This window comes from Zosterops lateralis, assembly GCF_965231275.1.
Source record: "Zosterops lateralis genome assembly, chromosome: 1".
Taxonomy (NCBI): Eukaryota; Metazoa; Chordata; class Aves; order Passeriformes; family Zosteropidae; genus Zosterops; species Zosterops lateralis.
Genome location: NC_139762.1, coordinates 28,773,095 through 28,793,562, shown reverse-complemented (window position 1 = coordinate 28,793,562; position 20,468 = coordinate 28,773,095). Strand labels below are relative to the sequence as shown.

Here is a 20,468-nt window from a genome sequence, read left to right as displayed (position 1 = left end):
ATGGTGGGGGTTTGTTTGTTTGTTAGGGTTCTTTAGGGGGTGCCTTAGATGCCAGGGGGCTTCTTTCTGTTTTTGAAATCAAGGACCCTGTACACACCTTCCCCTGGGTTTAGCTGGTCTCATCAAGGTTACTAAGTAACCTTGAGTTGTATTCGGCTTTTCTACTGCTCTTTTGAGAAGGAAATTGAATCCCTCCCATGTTTGAGAAGCCCAGCTTTCAGTTTAAATAGGATTTTTCAAGTATTAGCATATCAAACAGTATAGTTGACAGCATGCAACATAAGATTAGCACATTTTAATTTTTTTCTAAGTCTTAGCTTCCTTTTGTCCTACTATTTTGCATTTTTAGTGAGAGCAAACCAAAGGCAAGCTTGGTAGCCATCTGTAGGAGCAAGACATCAGGTATGTTTACAAAACAGCTTAATTTGCTTTCAGGACTCAAAATACGGCTTTAATCTGCTTGGTCCTCCATGAACACTGCTGGCCCTCTGGAAGTCTACAAGGCAACATTTCAGCCCTAACCCCTGAAAATATTTACCAGTACTGAAGAGCTGGGTCCCAGAATGCCACAGAGGATGTTAGAAACACTAAAGAAGACAGGATCCTCTCCTGATCATAAATTGTACAGGGGACATGCCAGGTTACATAGTGTGTTAAAAGGGACACGGAAATAGCAACTCTGCCCCATCTCTGGATTGGCAGAAAGCAAAAGTGGTTGTAGATGGTATGAGTTTTAGAATCTACATTCTGCGGCAATATTTTGGGGTTTTAAGTCCTATTTTAACAGTTTGTTGCATATGTGATGAAAAGCTCATAAATTTAGTGTCAGTGTGGAAGGTGAAATAGTTGCATTGATTGTCTCGACATGTTTAAACACACTGAATGTAAAATTTGGTCACAGGTTTATTGTGGGTATGGATCTCAATGCATATAGCCACTAACATAAATAGTTGAGATAGACTTAATAATTAAGAAATAATATACATTAGTGGGATATAAGCCTCCAAAACGCATGAAAACATAGTAGTTCTTTACCTGGTTTTTAAAATATTACCATCTATACAGGTAACACTTACATCACTCCTCTGACTAGTATTAGAACAAGAGTCTTGTGGTATAAATGTCATGAGAAAAGACAGACTGAGGCAAATTACATTAATTTCACAACCTCAACTGTATTGCTAGGGCTACTAGAAGCATTACTTCCTAAAAACCTCTCAAGTATGGCATACATCATTACCTTCCAGGTATCCATAACTGCAGTCAGTGAAATGTTACATTATGGTGATGCCAAAGCTCCTTAATCAAGTTCGGCTTTTCCTGCATTAGGTGATTTTCTGGTTCATGGAAAAGCAGCTCCATTATGGAGCAAGGTCAGCTCCACAGTGCCCAGGACAGGTCATTAAACTGTGTGGCACCTGCTACCCATCCACAGGAAAAACACCTCAGCTGTGAGGCTCAAGATCCAAGGATTCCTGAAGAGAAAAAAAAAAAAAAATCACAACAGAAATGTAGCAGGATCTTCACCTTGTCTGACATCAAGAGATTTCTAGCAAAATTAAATGTGTGATTTGGTATTCCTTAAGTTGCCAGATAGACATCATCTTTACACTGGAAGGCAATTAGTGTCATTCATAACCGGCGTACCCAGAGTACTCTCAGGTGAACATATCCCAAAACCACATCCCAAGTATGTACTCAGTTACACAGTTATACTGAGATGTCTATGAAATTTTGAGAAGTAAAAAGAAAGCAATGTACAGACAGCCAGGGAAACTTCAAAATCTTTCAGAAATTTCTGTCAATTAGGTCTTTGAAACAAGTCTATTTCAAGATGTCAGACCTTTCAGTAGCTAGATCTCAAAATCATCTGCTTTGGGTGTTCCAGAGTAAGAATTTCTGGGTTTTTAAATTTGTCCAAATTCATATTTGATTATCTATTTTTATCTGTCAGTGCATTTATTCACTTCTAATGCTCTTTATACTCTCCAGACAGGCAAAGTGGTGTTTGAAATTTACGTGGTAGAATTTCACCTTTGTTGTCCCCTACCTGCTTTGAGTGGGAAAAAAAAAAACAACACAGGAAAGAAATCCAAATCATGTAGTTTGAAGTTTTTGGATCAATCAGAACTGTTCACCATTAAAGGTATATTTCTGTTGATCCAACTACAGATCAGTAGAACAAGACAGATGCAGATCTTTCCATCTCTTCAAGCTCTTATCTAAACAAAGGAAAGTAGTGCTTAAAGGTTGTTGTTCTCCCATTTACAGTGCTCCATACAGGGCTTGGACAATTGTGACAATAGTTATGACAACTCTGGGATAGAAAAATTACTCCATGAAAAATAAAATAGCAAGCATGACTGTAGTTATTTGCTCATCTAAACTTAGTTTAAAAAAACCCCAGCCTTTCTAAAGAGATTCACAAGCTTAAATAAACCCCCCTTACACACAAAGACCCCTATTTGTTATTCAAACCAGAAAACTAGTGTAGCACTCATGAATATACAATAGGTTTCTCCAGGACAAACATTAAAATATCCCACTAAGTTGTTCCAAAACATCTGTGTATGGCTATTTGTACCATTTGAATATTACAAATGTTCTGAATGTTCCAAAGTCATGTTCTTTGTTGCCTTGTTTTTAAAGGTTCAGGTGTTTCAGCAAGAATGGTTTAAAGTAATTTTGCAGATAGGTATAACTGGGTCTGTCTAGGATAGAGTTAATTTTCCTTAGAGCATCCCAGCCACACAGCTCTGTGCTTTGGGTTTGTGGATAAAACAGTGCTGATAACACACCACTGTTTTGGCTAACATCTGTGGTCACACAGCACCAGAGGTTTCTTTTTTCATTGCCTCTTCCCCCTTTGTTTCTGCCCAAACCTGTGGGGCCTTGGCTGTGAATGGTCAAGAAGCTGGGAGGTGACACAGCCAGGACAGATGCTCCCAGCTGACAAAAGGGCTATTCCATATGGGATCATGCCGAGCAATAAAAGCTGAGGAAAAGGAAAGCTAATCAGGGTTATGGGATTTGTCTTCCTGTTGTAAACACCTGCCTGCTATTTAGGAAATAAATTTATTTTGTTTTGCTTGTGCACACAACTTTGCTTCTAATATTAAAATGTCTTCATCCTGACTCAAGTTTTCTTGCTTTTGTCCCAGTTCTCTCCACCATCCTACTGGAAGAGCGTATAAGCAATGGCTCACCTGGTGGCAGGGGCCAACCCACCCCAACAGCCCAAGTTTGAACTCAGTTATCTCAGTAGTTCAGTCAGACAACACTAATTCATTCACACATGGTGTTCAGCTTTCAGATACTCAAGTTTATTACAGACTTAACACAATAAAACATAGTATAAAAAAAGTAGATTGCAAAGTCTTCACATCATGGAATGCCAAGTTACAAAAATTGAAGTAATATCCTTGAAAATACATGAAAGCTAGTGGGAAAATATGGTGAGATAGAGGGAAAACTTGTGGGAGACAGGAAAGAAGGGGAGAAAAATATTAAGTCAGTTAAGAAAAAAAGATATATGTGATCCAAGCTTTTTAAATAGAAAATTTAATATCATTCTTTAAGTCAAACAATCCTGTCTAGAAACATATTCAGAATGCAGTTAGGTCCAGATTTTGAACCTCTGAATAACAATATCCCTTGCACCCCTGTTAGCTTACATTAACATAGCTTCTGTATCCTACAAGTCATTCCAAAATACTCTTTGACTTCTATAGTGTTTATCATGCTTTACTGGATAGATTGTTTGCTACACAGTTACAAGAACATCTTAAGTTACAAAAATAGTTATCACTCATTAGTATTTCTATACATATCTCAAGCTATTATATGCACACTCTGTACAGTGGATGTTAACAGCAGTTAACAGTTAAATTTGCTTCCTTAAAACAAACAAAAGAACTAAATCACAGTCAGTCAGACCCAAAATACTCAGGCACCATAATACACTTACATGTGTGGTACTACACATCCCTGCCCATGCAAAGCAAAAGCAGTTTCAGTACCCAGGAAACACATGCATCCAAGTTGTAGGACCCTTGTGATGGTTGGAAGAGGAGAGTATGAGGATCAGGATGCTACTCCCACTCAACAGTCTCCCACTAGACTGTGGGGCACTCCACACGAAATGTGCAGATCCCCCGCAGGCTGTTCTTCCTGGCCAACAGGCCTGCCTACCCATGGAAAAGCAGATTTACATGGCAAAAGCTGTAGGTAGAACTACGCCAAAATATCCCTCAGGTAATGATCAGAATTCCCAAGCTAAACATAAAACAGGAAGGTGACTTTTGAAGTGGAACAAACACTGGGTGTTTGCCACAGCCAAGTAATGGTTCTCAACATCTTTTGGCTGGGATCTATTCCTCCTCCTCTAGGCCAAAAGAAAAAAAATGAGTAATTTTGCATGACCAGGGCCATCAGTAACAAATATTTTGCTGGTTGCAAGTAGTTGCTGAAGTATGTTGGTTGCATTTGCATTATGTATCCTTCCCTTTCAGTAGTGGAGAGCCTGGAAGCATTACTAAGGTTGTTGCATTTTGTTAGACAGGCAAGTAAAAAATTAGTTCTTAGAGCTACCATTGTTAGTCTTTCTCATCTCTTCACTCTACAAGTGCAGTTCAGCTGATGTGAACCTTCCTGCAGCTGCCCAACTCTACAACAAGTCACCCACTTCTGAAGGTGTTGTCTGGGGACAGATGTCTTGCTAAAGATTAGGAGGGTGGGAAGAAAAACAAAAACACAACTACCACCCCCCAAAAACGGAGGGGAAAAAAAAAAAAAAGAAAGGAAGCCTTAAATGCTGAATACGAAATAACACTATTTCTCTTCTAATATTTTCTGAATATAGAAATTTCTCTCATACCACTCCAAGCACCATCCTTTCCATCATGAGGGCAACAACACTTCAGTCAGGTTAAAGACCCTCATGGTTCAATCCAAGCACTTAGAGGTTCAGTGTTTAAATGGTTCCCTTTATATACCACATGCTAAAAAGCCCAGGCATGTTTGCAATGCATTACTATGAAAAAATATATTCACTTGCAGAACTTCAAGGACAATTTAAAGCAAAGTCGACTAAAATGTACTCAAATCTGCCAACATTAGGTTGCAAAATATAAACACTACACTGTTAATATCAAGGTCATGCACACATCAGAAGTGCATTAAGAACTTCAAAGTTATACCACAGAGGAAAAAGATACTCAGGGTTTATCTTCACAAAAGATTAGAAATTAGGCAACCATCCCCATGACATTGAGATGAGTAAAGAAATTATGAATGAACTTCTACAGGCTTTTTCCCACACCAGGAATTTAAGAATGTCAAGTATTTCATCTTTTAGTAAGAGTGCTTCCTTTTAAATCTCTCCAAATAGATATTTGATGGTTAGATTTTTGATGGTTTTGGTCTTGGATGGTTATTTATTCACTCTTTTATTTTTAAAGCAGTATATTTGAAATGTACAATAATTTTGTTCTCTAACAGTGAAATAGTCATCATTCTTATGCATTTAAGTGTTCCATACTTACTTAAGTTAAAATTTTGAAATTTTACAGTTATTTTTAAACAGAACACATTAAGCTGATTTTCAACAGTGCCATTACAGTGCAACATCTGGGCTATATTTCTTACTGTTTTAAGAAATAACTATCAGAGCTTCCATTTTAAAGTGCAGCAGGTTCTGGTAAAGGAATTGCTACAAAGTATTCAAGTGAAAAGAATTCCACAAGAAAGAAACACACTGCAATACCAGTAAAAAGGTATTTGATAGTGTTTGAAGACTAGAAGAAGTTACAAGTGGAATATGAATCACTTCAGAAGACACACATAAGATAAACCAGGAAAAAATTGTAATTTTTCAAGCCAACTTTCTGGACAGAATTATATTTATTGATTTACAACTGGACTGAAAGGCTTGCCTTTTTTAAGATCACGATAAAACAAACGTGAGAAATGAAAGGTCTGGTACTTAGATCTATACTGATACCTTTTTCACAAAGTTATACAAGTTAATAGTGAGTTCCCTTACTCCCTTTAGCAAGTGTCCAAGCTCAGTCACATACAGCAAGTACAAGTTAAATATTCACACAGATGTTTACCTGCTTATCTGATGAGATGTTATATTAAAATCAGTATATATACTGAAATGCTTGCCTTATTTGGTTAGTAATATGTTGACAGTTGTGTAAGGGAATATTAGCACTTGGAACCTTAAATCTTTTATTCTCCTGTTACTGGCTTAATTTGAGAATTCAGTAGGATCTTTAACCCACAATTTGTTTCTTAAGATAAGAACTCTTCATTATTCAGTAAATCTATCCCAAATTAATGTTTAGATATCCTAGATTAAAAAAACTGAGTTCTTATCTTCTCCCTTCCGACACATATATGGTAAGAATAACTCCACTCAATTCTTTAATTTAAATCAGCAAATTCCAAGCACTTCATGCAAAGTTAAGAACAACTGATTTAAGTATTGATTTTGCTCAGCATGTCCACCAAAATTTCAAAAGCCGGTTTGAGTCTCAACATTGCATGAAGTGTAACTTCCCTGTGCCATGCTTGTTCAAAAGCAGCATTCACTACTGTCACCAAATAATTTGATCATTGTGCCATTCCTGTTATTTTAGATTACTTTTCATCTTTGGAAGAAAAACTTTGTTTTAAATCAACATAACTATCTGCCTATAGCTGTTTCCTTTTTCTATTTCAAAAAAAACACAAACAATAACTCCCAAACAAAACCAACATTCTAGTGTGTAAATATTTAAGCCTAGAAGAGCCTGTGTCACTTGCTGGCTGACTTCGGTTCTGATACAATTTAAACCAGAATATTCTCTCTCTACTCTCCATTATTAGCATACCTTTCTACAAAAGATATCATGAGTTTATGTCTCTGCTTCTAGCCAGCTTCCCACTCTCCTGGTCTTTAGTTATCACCTGTATCTTTTCAGGCTATCAGATAAGTTTATGAATGCATTTTAGCAGCTACAGAACTGAACCTCATCTAAACACTAGAAAGGTGAGTCAGTTGTGAACTAGTTTCCCTCATGACTGTGAACTGTAATAAAGAATGTTTACCCTTAAGGGCCCAAAATCAAGAACAGTCTTCAGAATATAACTACAATAAGTCATCTCAAACTACTCCAGTTACAGAAGTTGTCTAAAGACAAAAGATAAAGTCTTGGTCTTATCAACAACTATATGAAACTGATAGTTGAGGTCCCTAAAGTTTTCATAGACTCTCAGAATAAGTGCTCATAGCAATTCAAATAGAGGAGGGTGGGGGGGATTATTATGGTTACTTAATGTCTTTTAAATCAATCTTACATCACCCACATTTTTTCCCCATCCACCCCCTTAGGTCCATCTAAAAGAGACTAGCAAAGGAAAGAATAATGTAGACATGTATCTTCACTGAAGTTCTGGAGCATCAGAGATTGTTAGTGGCAAGTTACTCAGAAGCCTTTTTCTATTGAGTTTATTGCCATTTCATTTTGTGTAGCTTATTTCCAGGAGACAAGAAGCATAAAACCAATAATAGCTATTTTAAAAAATACATTATTCATTACAATGCAACAGCCTCAATAGTATCTTCTTTCAGCTGCATCTCACCTAATTCAGAAATAAAAGAAACTTCATCTAGCTAATTAAAAAGTTAACCCTCCAAACAGTCAGCCTTCAGGAATCAAACAACTTTGGACCCAAAGTTTATAATCATCATGATTGACAATTACCCCAGAAATTCGCATGTGCAAACTGTGCTACAGAAACTATTTAATGCTGTCAGTCAGTAATCTCACAATTACATAAGCATTTACTCCTACAGAAAGAATTGCTTCAACTTCCCTTACATAACTTTGCTGTGACTGTTGAGTGCTCTGGAGGTACAGATAACTAATACATTTGCTTACTGAGCCTGTGCAAGAAATGAAGACAACCCAGCATATTAACCTTAAATGTTGCTTAGGTACATAACATATTAAAACAGTAAAAATCACAAAAATTTACACCAAGCTCTCCAAACCCATGCTCAAAGTTTCCCACCTAGTTCTAACTGCACAATCTTGATTTTAATACCTGTCCTAAAAAGCTTACTAAAAAACAGTCTGGTAAAGTCTTGTTCATTTTCTAGAGTCTTGTATTTTTCCTTTGTCAGTAATTGTTGTGGGGGTTGTTTCTTGTTTAGTTTTAAATTCAGCTTTAGATCTAACAATATTTATTCTCCTTATAACAACCCAGAGGTAGCAAGAGGGAATATGAATGAAAAGATGCCAGATTCTAGAAACTGCACATTCAACTATAGTGTCATCCAAGAGAGCCTTCCTGGCTTTCACAGACTGCATGTCACCTCTAATCATGGATAGCAAATGAAGTGTAGAACCTCAAAATAAAGAACTATTGCCACTGGGTTACTAATAGGAGTTTCATACCCAGACACCTCAAAATAATCCTGTTATTTAAGTAGTAATACTGCAATTTCAATTGTCAAATACCAGGAACTGAAACATAAACTTAAAATTTATGAGTATTATTTTTAAAAAATGCTCATTAGTGACATATTGCACCTAAACACAGACATACACACAGTTACTCTAAGTTGATGTACCACACTGTAAGGAAAAGTCCCAGTTCTGCTCAAGAATCTGATATTCACCCTCTTCCCTCACCACACAATTTGACAGAAGTGCTTACAGTAACAGAAAGCAAACAGAAGGGGAAAACACAACATTTAACAAGTGCACCTATTTACAATTTGCACCTTTCCCTCCTTGCATCTAAAGTGTACAGATCTCCATGTTTGCTATGCTGTACATCACATGTACTCTCCACTCCATGTAACACCAGCTCTATCCAGAGGATCTCTGCAAGCACCAACAGCAGTCATTCCACACCAACCAACAGGTGCTTTTACTGTGGAGGCTGAAGGACATTTAAATACTCTGACTGGCCCAGCTGGTAGGTCGTGTTTCCTCCGCAGTCCACATATTGGTATCTCTCCTGGGATATTTGCTCAGGGTGGCCTAAGTATGAGGTTGTCACTGTCACCCTTAAAAAGACAGAAGAGAAGAGATTTTGAGTTTCCTACTCTAGAAATCACTGTGTTTATATTACTAGGGTTATTAAGGAAAAAGTTTTGGAACAAAATATGTTTTAAATAAATTTAAGAAAATTACTGATTTACCACTACAGATTTTCTCCATGAGAGACATCTGGTTCCTTTTCTTAAAGATGCTAAAGCTGAGGTTTACTTGTAGTATCTACCACTACAAACAACATTTCTTGTTCGTGACAAGAAAGCAAATGATTAGACAAGCTACAAGCCATGCTATATCTAGTCTAAAGACACACCCCTGTCCCTCACCAATGAAAGACCCCACCATCCTGAAATTTATGCAACGTCACAAAAAGCAGTCTCTGACAGAGTACTAAAGCCAGGAACTCCTTCAAGATCAAAGATCTCAGGAAGTTTTGAATAGTGGCTGATACACAAAGTAATTTTAAAGTTTTTGAGACATCAGTAGCTCAAGGCTACAGCCCAGCTACAGAGCAGATACAGTAACAAAGATTCTCAATCCAGTCTGTACACCACCAGAACCTGTCAAAAGACACAGTTCACTTTCTATAACTATAAAGCTACTACACTAGAAAGCAAGTTGACTTAATTTCATCTATGATGCAAAGACTCCAGGATGAAGTATTTGAATATTATTTTAATGAGAATTACATGGCTTCTGGAGTTGTTTCTCACACATAGGAAGACTAACATACTTACTGCATCATCACCACTATGTTATGCACTTTGATAGATGGTAAAGTACAGAAGTCACTGCAAAAAAGAAGAAAAATTGTTAGATTTACATCAAACTTTGCCAGGGTAATTATCTAAAAAGCAAGACTTCTGGCTTCAACAGGAAATTCTGCTGTCTGTATATACAGAGACTACAGAGTTGCTGGCAATGGCAACAGAATCATTTGGCAGAGACTGTATGCTCACCTAGACCCATTTTTACAGACATAGTCTTACTTTCACAGGTACTGTCCTCACATATGTTTGCTTTCATGTAATGCCTGCCAACAGAAGTGTCTTTAGAAAGTGTTCACTCCAGAATCTAACCCGAGACACTACATCCTGTCTGAATCACTTTGCCACCTTTGCTTTGCACTCATCCACCTCTGTATTATGCAAAGTAACCTTTAACCAACATACAGAGATTGCAAAATCAAGGTTATTTTTATCCTGCACGATAACCTTTTCACTCACATTTTCTGACACAGGTCTACATACCCGTCATAAAGAGCACTGTGTAAGTGCATACTTTTAACCCCTGCTTCTTAAATCGTTGCTCTTGGTTACAAATTTATCAGCTCTAGAATGAAAAGCATGTCATTAGTGCAGTAAGAGTACTTGGCAGCCACCTACAATATTTGCATGCCTTTGTCATTCTTTCCCCCTGCACCAACAAAAATAAGATATAAACAGTCAGTAAACTCAGCTCATCTAAATTGTAAGAAAATTAATGAGTTCTGTGAAGGCTATTTATGAAGTTTTTTTATTCCTCACACATCCAAAGAGTGAGCAGATTCACAAGATTCAGTGTTTACATAAAGCGAACTTACATACTTTTAAAAGGTGACAAAGGTTCAACATTTTCTGTTGATTCAAAGTTTGTGCCTCTCTTGGCATTTCACACCTATTTCATTTTATTTCAACAGTTCAAAGCCATAAGGTTTCCTCCCATGCCAAAGGGGCTGCCATCCACTAGAACTGCACATAGACCTGAAGTCTCAACAGTTAGCTCTTTCTGTTCAGTCTGGATTTCAGTGTAAGGGAACAAAAATTGGGGGTTTTGACCAAGACATAATGAGGTAACAGTCTGCTGGACGAATGAACTTTCAGAAGCTATGAGTAAAACACTCAAAGGGCAGGCTGTAAATACTGCTTTCCATTGTATACACAATGTGTGAAGAAAAGTCTAATTTGCATACCACTAAATACAAATTTCCTTCTACTGCAAAGGAAATTGAGGGAAAGTTACTAGAGAACTTGTTAGGGGAACACACCTGCACTTTCACCCCCTAAAGCAGCAGTCCTAACTAGTGCTGAGGCCTAAAATACTGTAACAGAAATACCATTTAAAGGGTTTATAGCCAGGTACAGCAAGCCACTATATGAAACTAATCAAGGAATTATTGTTTACCTATCTTGCAGTACTATTAAACTTAAAGAAAATGCCCCAGCATCTTTTCAAACAGATTCCTGCTGACTTTGGAAAAAGTTGTTTTTAACACCATTGAAACTTTTACTAAGATCCCTGTGATATTTACAGATGAGGACACTTACTACATGTAGCTCATTTCATCTTGTATGACTGTGGGCACCATATAATCAATCTAAAAAAGAACACAATGAAAAAGAAATGAAAACACAAATAAGTAGATTTATATATGAAGATTAACACATGTTTAACTTTGAAAGCCTAAGCTACTTACCTGTTTCATATCCAGAGGACCAATGTTAGTGATGTTGTTTAACCGTGCTTTGCCAATAACTGTTTTTGAAAACTGAACTTGGGCTGTGATATTTGCTACTTCAACAGAGTAGTAGTTGTTATTCGTTATATTGAGTGTGTTCTGAAAAAGCAAAGACAAAACAGTAACAGCTATCCATTCTGTGTACCTTGATGAGCAAGTATTTTGAATCTTTTGCATGAGACAGTAATAGCAGAAATTCTGCAGGTAAATCTTCTTGCCTGCAAGGATGCAGAGAGGAGCGGGGTCATGTACCACCATTTAACTCCTTTCTGAGTTGTTTAGTGAATATATTGAGTAACACAAACTTCTGTACAACTTTCCTGGTAATAGCCCTTCAAATACTGCATTTCTTCCTCTCCTCAATTATTCCTTCCAGGTAACTTAGCTATCAAGTTGCCTCTTTCTCCCACAGCAGCTTCGCTTTATTTAAAATGAAGAACTCTACCAAAAGTCATTAGGCAATCTGTATCAAGGTCATTACAAAGAAATAAAGAACTGTGTGGGAAAAGCTCCTTTAAGTTACAATGTGGATAAGAAAGTATTTTTCCTCAACACAAATTCTGACGGAGGCATAATACCAGGGCAGTAGAAAACAGTATTCCTACATACACATACTACATTTCAGACATATTCCAAAAGTAACACTGAGAACTCCAAAGTTACTGTTCCCTTGAAAACAGAAGATCCAGTGCCAGCTTGCAGCTACACCTGTATCAGCTATAGCTACAGGAACCAGCCACAGCAGGCTCAGTTACATTTTTCAAACTGGTCGCCTGTTCTAGCTCTTAAGGCACTAGCTGCGCTTTTCAGCCAGACCACAGTTTCTACATACAAACTCTCCAAGCAGAATCTCCTGTTGCATTTATGCATTACCAACACCCAAACAGTCAGACTTACTGTAATATTTAGATAGATTATCCGCCTCTCCTGTTCGTAACTGACATATACGGACTTCACACCAATGTACTGAACGTCAATCGAGCGAGGAAACAAGAAAAATACGGCCAGCCCAGAAAGTAGTAAACACACAGTTACAGAAGCAGTCACATAGAGCTTTCTGGAGAGAGAAAAAAAAAAAAAAAAAAAAAAAAAAAAAAAAGCACATATCAGAGTCAAAAGCACATTAAAAAACAGTGACATATTATTTTCTTTTAAGTGATGAGGAGTAGGACTAGTCAATGCAACTAATCCAGTCTATTCCTAGCTTCCATTAGCTTCTAAAAAGAGAAAAAAAAAATCCTATGCTGCACTTCATGGCTATGTCTTAAACAGCCATTACTTTTGCATCAGAAATTGCATTTCAAATCATGTGGTTGTCCCAAGATTTGTAACTTTCAAAGGGAAATGGAAGAGGTAAATATTTATGTGCTTTGAAACAAATCCACTTCCTCTTAACATTTATTTATAGCACAACTGCTGTCATTTTGTGGAAGTCTCACAAAACAACACCCAGAATGCAAAATAAAGCTCTTATGACAGAGAAACCCGACTTCCAGGGAAAGTGATAGGACTTCAGCTAAGGAGCAGGAGGAAATCCACAGTCAAAAGGGTGTGACTCTGTGTGTGTGTGCTTGCATAGGAGGGTGGGGTGGTAGTAGTGATGTGAGAGATAATAAAAAACCCTCCACAAATAAAAAGATCTGCTTCAGCTCCAATTTTGTCAAGATTTGAACACTAGAGTAATATGTTTCACATTCGTATTACTGTTACATGAGATATATTATCCAGAACAGTATTATGTGAAGCTAATAAATTTCTTCTTTCTGGCTCTCATTTCTGTTTACTACAAAAATATCAAAACATTAACAAAAAATGAAGTAAAAACCAAAACATTGTAGTGAACCCTCTAAGCAGATCCTAGAAAAAATTAAATATAATGTATCATAAATTGTTGATTTTTCTAGTTGCAAAAATAAGAATGTTACAAATTAATTTTAGGTGACTTATTTTGTAGTACTGGCTACTGATTAACTCAAACGCTAACAGTGAAGATGTGTCTGCTTAGATCAATTAGGATGCTACAGAGACTGAGACATACTCACATCATTACTGTACACATGTACATGAATAGGTCATACAGTATTCCTTAGTTTTGTATTTAGCTAAGATGTACTGTGATGGAAGTGTGCACACCTGCTAATAAATAACTGTCCAAGAGTTAGAGGCTAAGGTTGATATTACCCACAAGCCCTGTTCTTCCAAAAATGAATGCAAGAAAGCATTCCAGTCACTTTTGTTTGATTGTTCTTATTGCTATCTCCTTTGGATTGTTGAATTTTAACTAGAAGAGAATAATTAACTGTAGATTCAGGTATCACAAACAGCTATTGACTTACGTTCTTCTTGGCCTCAGTCTCTGATCACTGTATGGAATTAAGGCTACCAGCTGATTTTCCTGCCCTGAAAACAAAAACACCCTTTCAGAATTTAAACAAAGAGTAAGCGTTGTTGCAGTTCTTTTAAACAAAGAGTACCCATTACAACTTAGTGGCATCAAAGAATAAACACTGAAGATAAACATTGAAATTCCAGATAAGGACCCCGGTCGAATGCTACTGATGTCACTTTCTGAAATAGAGAACAGCTTATGCAACATCAAGATGAAAAAACACCAAGTCCACAAGAACCAAGACAGCAATAAATTCTGCCTCTGTGCTGCACACATGACCAGAGGCAGTATTGCCTCTGGCACCACTTCCTGAAGAAAAAGAGATGTAGAACAGCCAGAGCTCTCTATGCCAGACCCTATGAACTCCTGGGACAAAACATCCAGAAGCTTGGGCAGTAAGAACTGGCCCAGAAGGCATTCTGCATGTACTCTTCTGAAAAGCAGAGGTCAGGTTTGGTTAAAAAACCCCAACAAACAACAAGCCCAAACTGAAACAACCAGAGCCATCAATACATGTGATCTAGGCAACACAAGCTATGCATACACTGCATTCTGGAAATCAGGAGTATATAAAACCATATTTATCATGGTGCTGCTGACTGCAGCACCCTGGAAGTTAAAGTAAGTATTACTGGAATTTCTCCATGAAAGTTATGTCACTAGACAGCACTTTTCAACGAGGTATCTTAACAGCAGAAGAGCACATGCATGGATGAGCAGTTGAAAATACATCTACTACATCTGCCAGTAGAACTTTTGCTATTTGTTGTGGAACTGTATGAGAACAGAGGCCTCAAGGCCATGTCAGATCTGCAATTTTTAAGCCAAATGCAAAATTTGATCAAATCACCACTTAGTTAATCAAGCACTTGGCAATGATTCTACACTGAATCACTAAGCTAGGCAAAACATGCTAACCAAGCATATATAGCATGCAAAACACCAACCTTCTAAAAAGCCTGTACCAATTTACATTTGCATTTTCACTTCTACTTCAATGAAGCATCTTCAACCTTTGAAGAAATTAGCCCAGTCCTGCTTTCATATATCACACTAAAAAACTAAAGTTGTCCAAGTAACAAAACATAATTTCATGGATTTATTATAGTTTTGCCATCATATAATGTATTAATTATAGTCATGCTAGTCATGCTGTCATTCTTAATTTTTCCCCTCTCCCCTCAAATGACCTCCAAACATGGAAAAAGCTATTTCTGCATTTTGAGAAAAGCTATTTCTGCACTTTGAGTAAAACACGCTACTGATATTAACAAGTATTTCCAGTTAACAGAACAAACTTCTTTACCCTTTCTGGCTGAGGTAATTTTTACTTTCATGGCTTTTCCAGGTGTCAAATTTGCTGAATTCAGAGGTATTCTAAGAATACATCGTAGTAGAAAGTTTAACAGCTAAAACACAAATCTCCTATGGTATTTGAAACCACTGAAATACAAGATGCAAGTGTTTGTGAACTGTATCATAACCTAATCTCACTGAGGCACATGTAGAAGGACAACATAGTACAAACATCACTCATGTTTCCTGAGCTGCTGGTCAAAATCAGTTCCAAAAACTTTCACACCCAATAATCTATTCTGGATAAGAGGCCTGGCAAAAGCAAACTCAAACATGAAAACATCTCATCAGTTCTTCCCCAGCTGAAGGGAAAATCCCACAGCTGAAGCAAAGGCTGTGCCTTGGCCCACTGCATTTGTCATTTTCTCCTTCTGCTGGGTTTTAGATATCCCACATTCTGCTTTCATGGGTCTCTTCATAAATATTTAGGTAGCTTATCATTTAGAACAGAAGCAAGACAAAGCAGCATGTTTTACCAAGAGGAAAAGCAAAGGATGAGGGCAAAGCAAACAAAACAGTTAGATAAGGAGACTATTGCTGTATAGCCTACTCCTTCCTGAGGCAGCCAAAGAACCTACATATTATCAACTCCAAGCTGGAGTTATCCACCTAGCAAACAAGAGTGGGACAAAAGGAGGATAAAGGAAAACGAGGGACATTTGCAGCTGTGAAGACAAAAAAAAAAAAAATTCATTATGAATCAGGGAAGAGGTGTTGCAGCCCAGGTCTACTTTTCTATCTCTGTATTTGCAGCCATTTTTGCAGTTATGTATTGATTCGAATAGTTTAAAATAGGTAGTTAAAAGAGATGCAATAAAATGTCATGAAACTAAAGGTTTGCTAATTTAACTTGAAAGTTAAAGTTATAAAGCTAAGGTTATGTGTGGATTCTAAGCTGAGGGGGAAGAAACAGTTGCACTGTACAGACAACAGGAGACCCAACTTGTAACAGCCAAGGTGTAACAGCTGAACCAATTTGTTACACACTTCTAGAGTAACAAAACGCTTAGTGCTAAAAAAAAAGTCAAAAAGATGAGAAAACTTTATCTTGACTTGAAAAAAAGCTATTTGTTACGAATTATTACAACTGGGTATGGTTATGATGTAAATGTATAGGTTAAAAAAAGAAATAAAAATAATAAACAAGGAAACTTACCTCGAGGAATTCTTCCTGTTCCCTGGCAGGTTGGGCAGGTGACACTGTCTCTTCCTGTGAATTCCACATAGGGAAACTGCGACACATCTCCACATCTGCTGTCCTCATTGTGCACCTCTGAGTGAACCAAACCATTCCGCACATTATCAGACACTGAGCTCCCATCATAGCCATCTTCCTTGCATGTATGCATAGGCAGGTGAGAAAGTGATTTTCCCATGTCTAAAAAAAAGTCAGAAGGAAGTTTTTAGGAAGAATGATTCAAACACGACTTATGTTTCTTCCTCTGCACCAGGTAGCTGTTAGTCTGTGGTCACAGTCTGACAAGACTCAGTTCTTTGTTCAGATCCCTTAAGACTAGGCAAGCTCTAAGGCTCTGTCAAGCTGGAGTCAACCCCAAACTGTAAAGAACCCGAATTAACTGGGAACTTTGTTCAGATTCTCCAATATGCACAGGTTGAAAGGGGATCGATGAGAGGCTTTAAAGTTAGAACAGTACAACTGCTGGCTAAAGTTGCAACAGCTTTTCAAAGGATTGTTACTGTACGGGCTTTAACACAGCACACTAATATTCTTTATTATTCTTTTTATTAAAAAAAAAAACAAAAACAAATCACGACTGGGCCATAGAAAGCAATTTTGAGTAAATTCTACACATGACAGACCCAGTTTTAGTAAATTTTTTAGCCTGGACTTGTTTTGAGAATATAAGATTGGCTATTAGTTTCCATGCTAGAAATATAAATAGTCTGGTATTTAAAGTGGTGATTCTCTTTAATTCAAAAGAGGACTTATTCACATGGAAGTCAAGTAAAAAATGGAAGTTACTTAAACATAGCAGCTACCAATATGTAGCATTTATAAAGACTTGTTCAAAAAAGAGTATTACTCACAAAAGCATTTTTGTTAACTATGTGTATTTTCATTTTTTCTCATTACTGTAGCTTTTCAGCCATGACACTGAAAATACCTTGAAACACAGAGCATTTGAAACTAAAGTCTGTAAAAAAGTACACTAAGCAGAAACCTCCCCAGTTTGTAACATGTGGGAAAACCCCTCCAAGATAAAAAAAAATAAACCTCTACAGCAATGGCAGTTAGTTGTCCAGCTTATCCACATAACCCATTTTAGTTACTTAACACACAGAGACAGCAGTCACTCAATTCATCAGTGTTCTGAGGAACTGCATGATTTAAAAAGAATATGCAAAACTCCACTTTTTTTTTCTCCATTAAGAGGTATTTTAGAGTGGCAGCTAGGAATTATCATGCTGGTTCCCTAAAGGAAGCCCTATGAGGAAGATAAAAAGAGGAAAATAAGTTGGAATATTTTAAACCAACTACTCAAGACAGAACAGAAATATCTCAAATACAGTGATGGCAATGCAATCACAGCATTAATTCATTACATTGCCACAAAGGCTAGTGGAATGTGGGAGAAGGAAAGCATGAACAAATACCAACTAGTCGCAGCTACTGCCCCAGCAAATGTGCAGGACTATTTTTTTCATTTATGTCATTAAACCCTTACAAGCAGGAAAGCTATTTACCCTTGTGCTGCTACAGCACTTCTTAAACACTCTAAGTTTAGGAGTCATTCAATAATGGAAATTGTTTAATTCAAAATTAAAACTACTGAGCCATTAAAAAAAAAAATCCTGAAAAAGCTGCTGACACTGTTGACAATTATTTCACATGGGGTTTTTGTTTACTTTTCTCCTTGCAGTTGACCTACAGCCTTCAAGCTACGGAACTTGAGTTTTGCAGCTTAGGCAATAGCTGTCACAATTATAGATCTGAAAGCTTAAGGATCGTGCTGTTCTGCCACCACTTCATCCAACTACATCCAATGCCCACAGACAACTGAAGTGCACCTTCTAGTTTTAGCTTTTTCCAGAAGGAAAAGTTCACACAGTCCCTGATCACACTGTGACATGAACCAAAGTGCAGCAGGCAAGGATGACTGGGAACTCTTTCAAGAGCACATCCTTTATTTGAATTAAAGTACTAATGCAGGTGCATCCTTCAATGCCAACTGTACCTGAGCTTCAATAATTGAATTCAATGGTGCCAGAGACCAGGGAGAAATGTCTCAGTTCACAAATAGGAAAACACAGAACCACCTTCAAGCAAAATTGGATTTACCAACGTGTTTTTTCCCCTAGCCTACAGCTGACCGCAAATGAAGAACATGTTGCTCTTTTATCCAGCACTTATAGGCTAAACAGTAACAACTCTGACAATATAACATCTCCGTATGTCAAAGCTTCTCTACTGTCACCAAAGTCAGAAATCCTACTTCATGAATAGCTCTGCTTTCATCCAGTCTCCCTCACAAATGATGTTACACTCCATTCCCCTTGGACTTATCTGGGGTTTCCGTGAATTCACAGTTTGTTAAAATGAGTTTAGTAAATTAAAAATGCTGTGACAAGTGGCTTTTGTTTATGACCACACCCTTCGACGTGCTGTGCAATGCAGCCCATGGACAAACCCAAACAGTGTCACAAGACAGACCGAACCACCACATCCTGAGCTACATGCAACACTAGGGGAAAAAAGACTTTGTTTATAAACTCAGTGAAACTTCATAGAGTCAAACTAAATTTTTATACTTCTCCAGCAACTTCGGCTGGTGTTCTTACTCTTCATACGCAAACATATAAACTTGAGATTACAAACCTACTCTTTTTTCAGTACAGCAAAAGATTTCGACTCGCAACTACCGTCTGCCTCATCAGCTGTGCCTTAACCGCGAACTTCACCAGCCCCTCCAAAGCAGGGAAAGGCAGCGATTTAGCACCCACAGCCCCGTCCAGCTCGGGTGGGCACGACCAGCGCTGCCTTTCACGACCCTTTACAGACCCACGTCGATACTGCCTGAGCGGTGAGGCGGGCGCTGCCAAAATAAAGGAGTCAAAAATCCTGGGATTTAGGGATTTTCTCGTCCATCAGCGCCCGCTGCTCTCACAAACATGGCGAAGTTTACAGCCGGCAGGCTTGGACCAAGGCCCGGCGAGCTCGGCTGCTTGCCGGGCTGCCCGGCCGGCCCCGGGCCCCGCTCGGCCACCGCGGGGTGGTCTCGGCACGGGAGCCGTCCCGGGGCAGGGCAAGGCAAGGAAAGGCAAGGTAGGGCCAGGCCGGGCCAGGCCAGGCCAGCTCCCCCCCGCCCCGCCGCGGGCCTGCCCAGGCCCCGCCGAGGCCCAGAGATGGCGGCGACCCCCGCCCGGCCGCGGCTCGGCCAGCGCCCCGCAGCCCCGCCCGCCGCCGGAGCGCCCCTCCGTCCCCACCTGCGGCGCGGGCTCCGCGGCCGGGCCGGGCTCGGCTCAGGGGCACCACCGGAGCTCCCGCAGCGACGCAGCGGCGGCGCCGAGCCCCGGATCGCGCGTGTGCGCAGGCGCGGGGCGGGGCCGGGGGCGCTGCTCTCCTGCCCCCCCCAGGCCGGGCCGGGCCTGGCGGGCCTTGGCTCGGGACAGGGCCTGGGTCCTCGGCCCGAGGGGTGCGGGGCGGTCCGTGCCCGGGAGGGGGGTCAAGGGGAATAGGGAGGTCGTGCAGCCCCGCTTTGTGGCAGTGGGACTAAAAGGGGCAGAGCTCCATCCGGGGTTTCCTTGTCAGCCGAGGTACAGAATCTTATTAACAGAATCATCTGGGTTGGAAAAGACCTCTAAGATCGCCGAATCCAACCTATGGCCGAACCACCATGTCAGCTAGACCACGGCGCCAAGGGCCACGTCCAGTCTTTCCTTAAACACCTTCAGGTTTTTTAAACACCTTCCCTGTCCTTCAGGGACAGTGACTCCACCGCCTCCCAGGGCAGCCCATGCAATTGTTTAATCACCCGTTCTGTGAAGAAATTCTCCCTAATGTCCAACCTGACCCCTCTGCTGCAGGCTAACCCCGTGTCCTCTCGTCCCACGGCTGGTTTGCCGTGCTGCCCGCAGCCCTGAGCGCCCCCTCCTCCTGTCCTCAGCCTCGTGAGGCACCAGCGCTATTTTCTGTGCCGCCTTTGGTGGCTCT

The 20,468-nt window shown here is 39.3% G+C and overlaps 1 protein-coding gene across 1 annotated transcript; it reads right to left on the bottom strand.

The window, feature by feature from the left end:
- Positions 1–3,301: 3,301 nt before the first annotated feature.
- On the bottom strand, positions 3,302–19,847 carry TMEM106B (transmembrane protein 106B). Its single transcript, XM_083864943.1, has 8 exons — positions 19,742–19,847; positions 16,452–16,673; positions 13,887–13,950; positions 12,448–12,607; positions 11,509–11,649; positions 11,360–11,409; positions 9,791–9,844; positions 3,302–9,064 (listed from the first exon to the last, which is right to left on the bottom strand). The coding sequence occupies exons 2-8, from the start codon at positions 16,669–16,671 to the stop codon at positions 8,926–8,928; spliced, it is 828 nt and encodes a 275-aa protein (XP_083721069.1). The 5' UTR covers positions 16,672–16,673; positions 19,742–19,847; the 3' UTR covers positions 3,302–8,925.
- Between the last annotated feature and the right edge of the window lie 621 nt (positions 19,848–20,468).

Excerpts from the sequence above, each read along its gene's own strand:
- TMEM106B (XM_083864943.1), bottom strand. The coding sequence starts at position 16,671 with ATGGGAAAATCACTTTCTCACCTGCCTATGCATACATGCAAGGAAGAT. Across the intron at positions 13,951-16,451 it reads AACAGGAAGAATTCCTCGAG|GGCAGGAAAATCAGCTGGTA; the intron begins GTAAGTTTCCTT and ends TTTTGTTTTCAG. Across the intron at positions 11,410-11,508 it reads GTCCTCTGGATATGAAACAG|ATTGATTATATGGTGCCCAC; the intron begins GTAAGTAGCTTA and ends GTTCTTTTTTAG.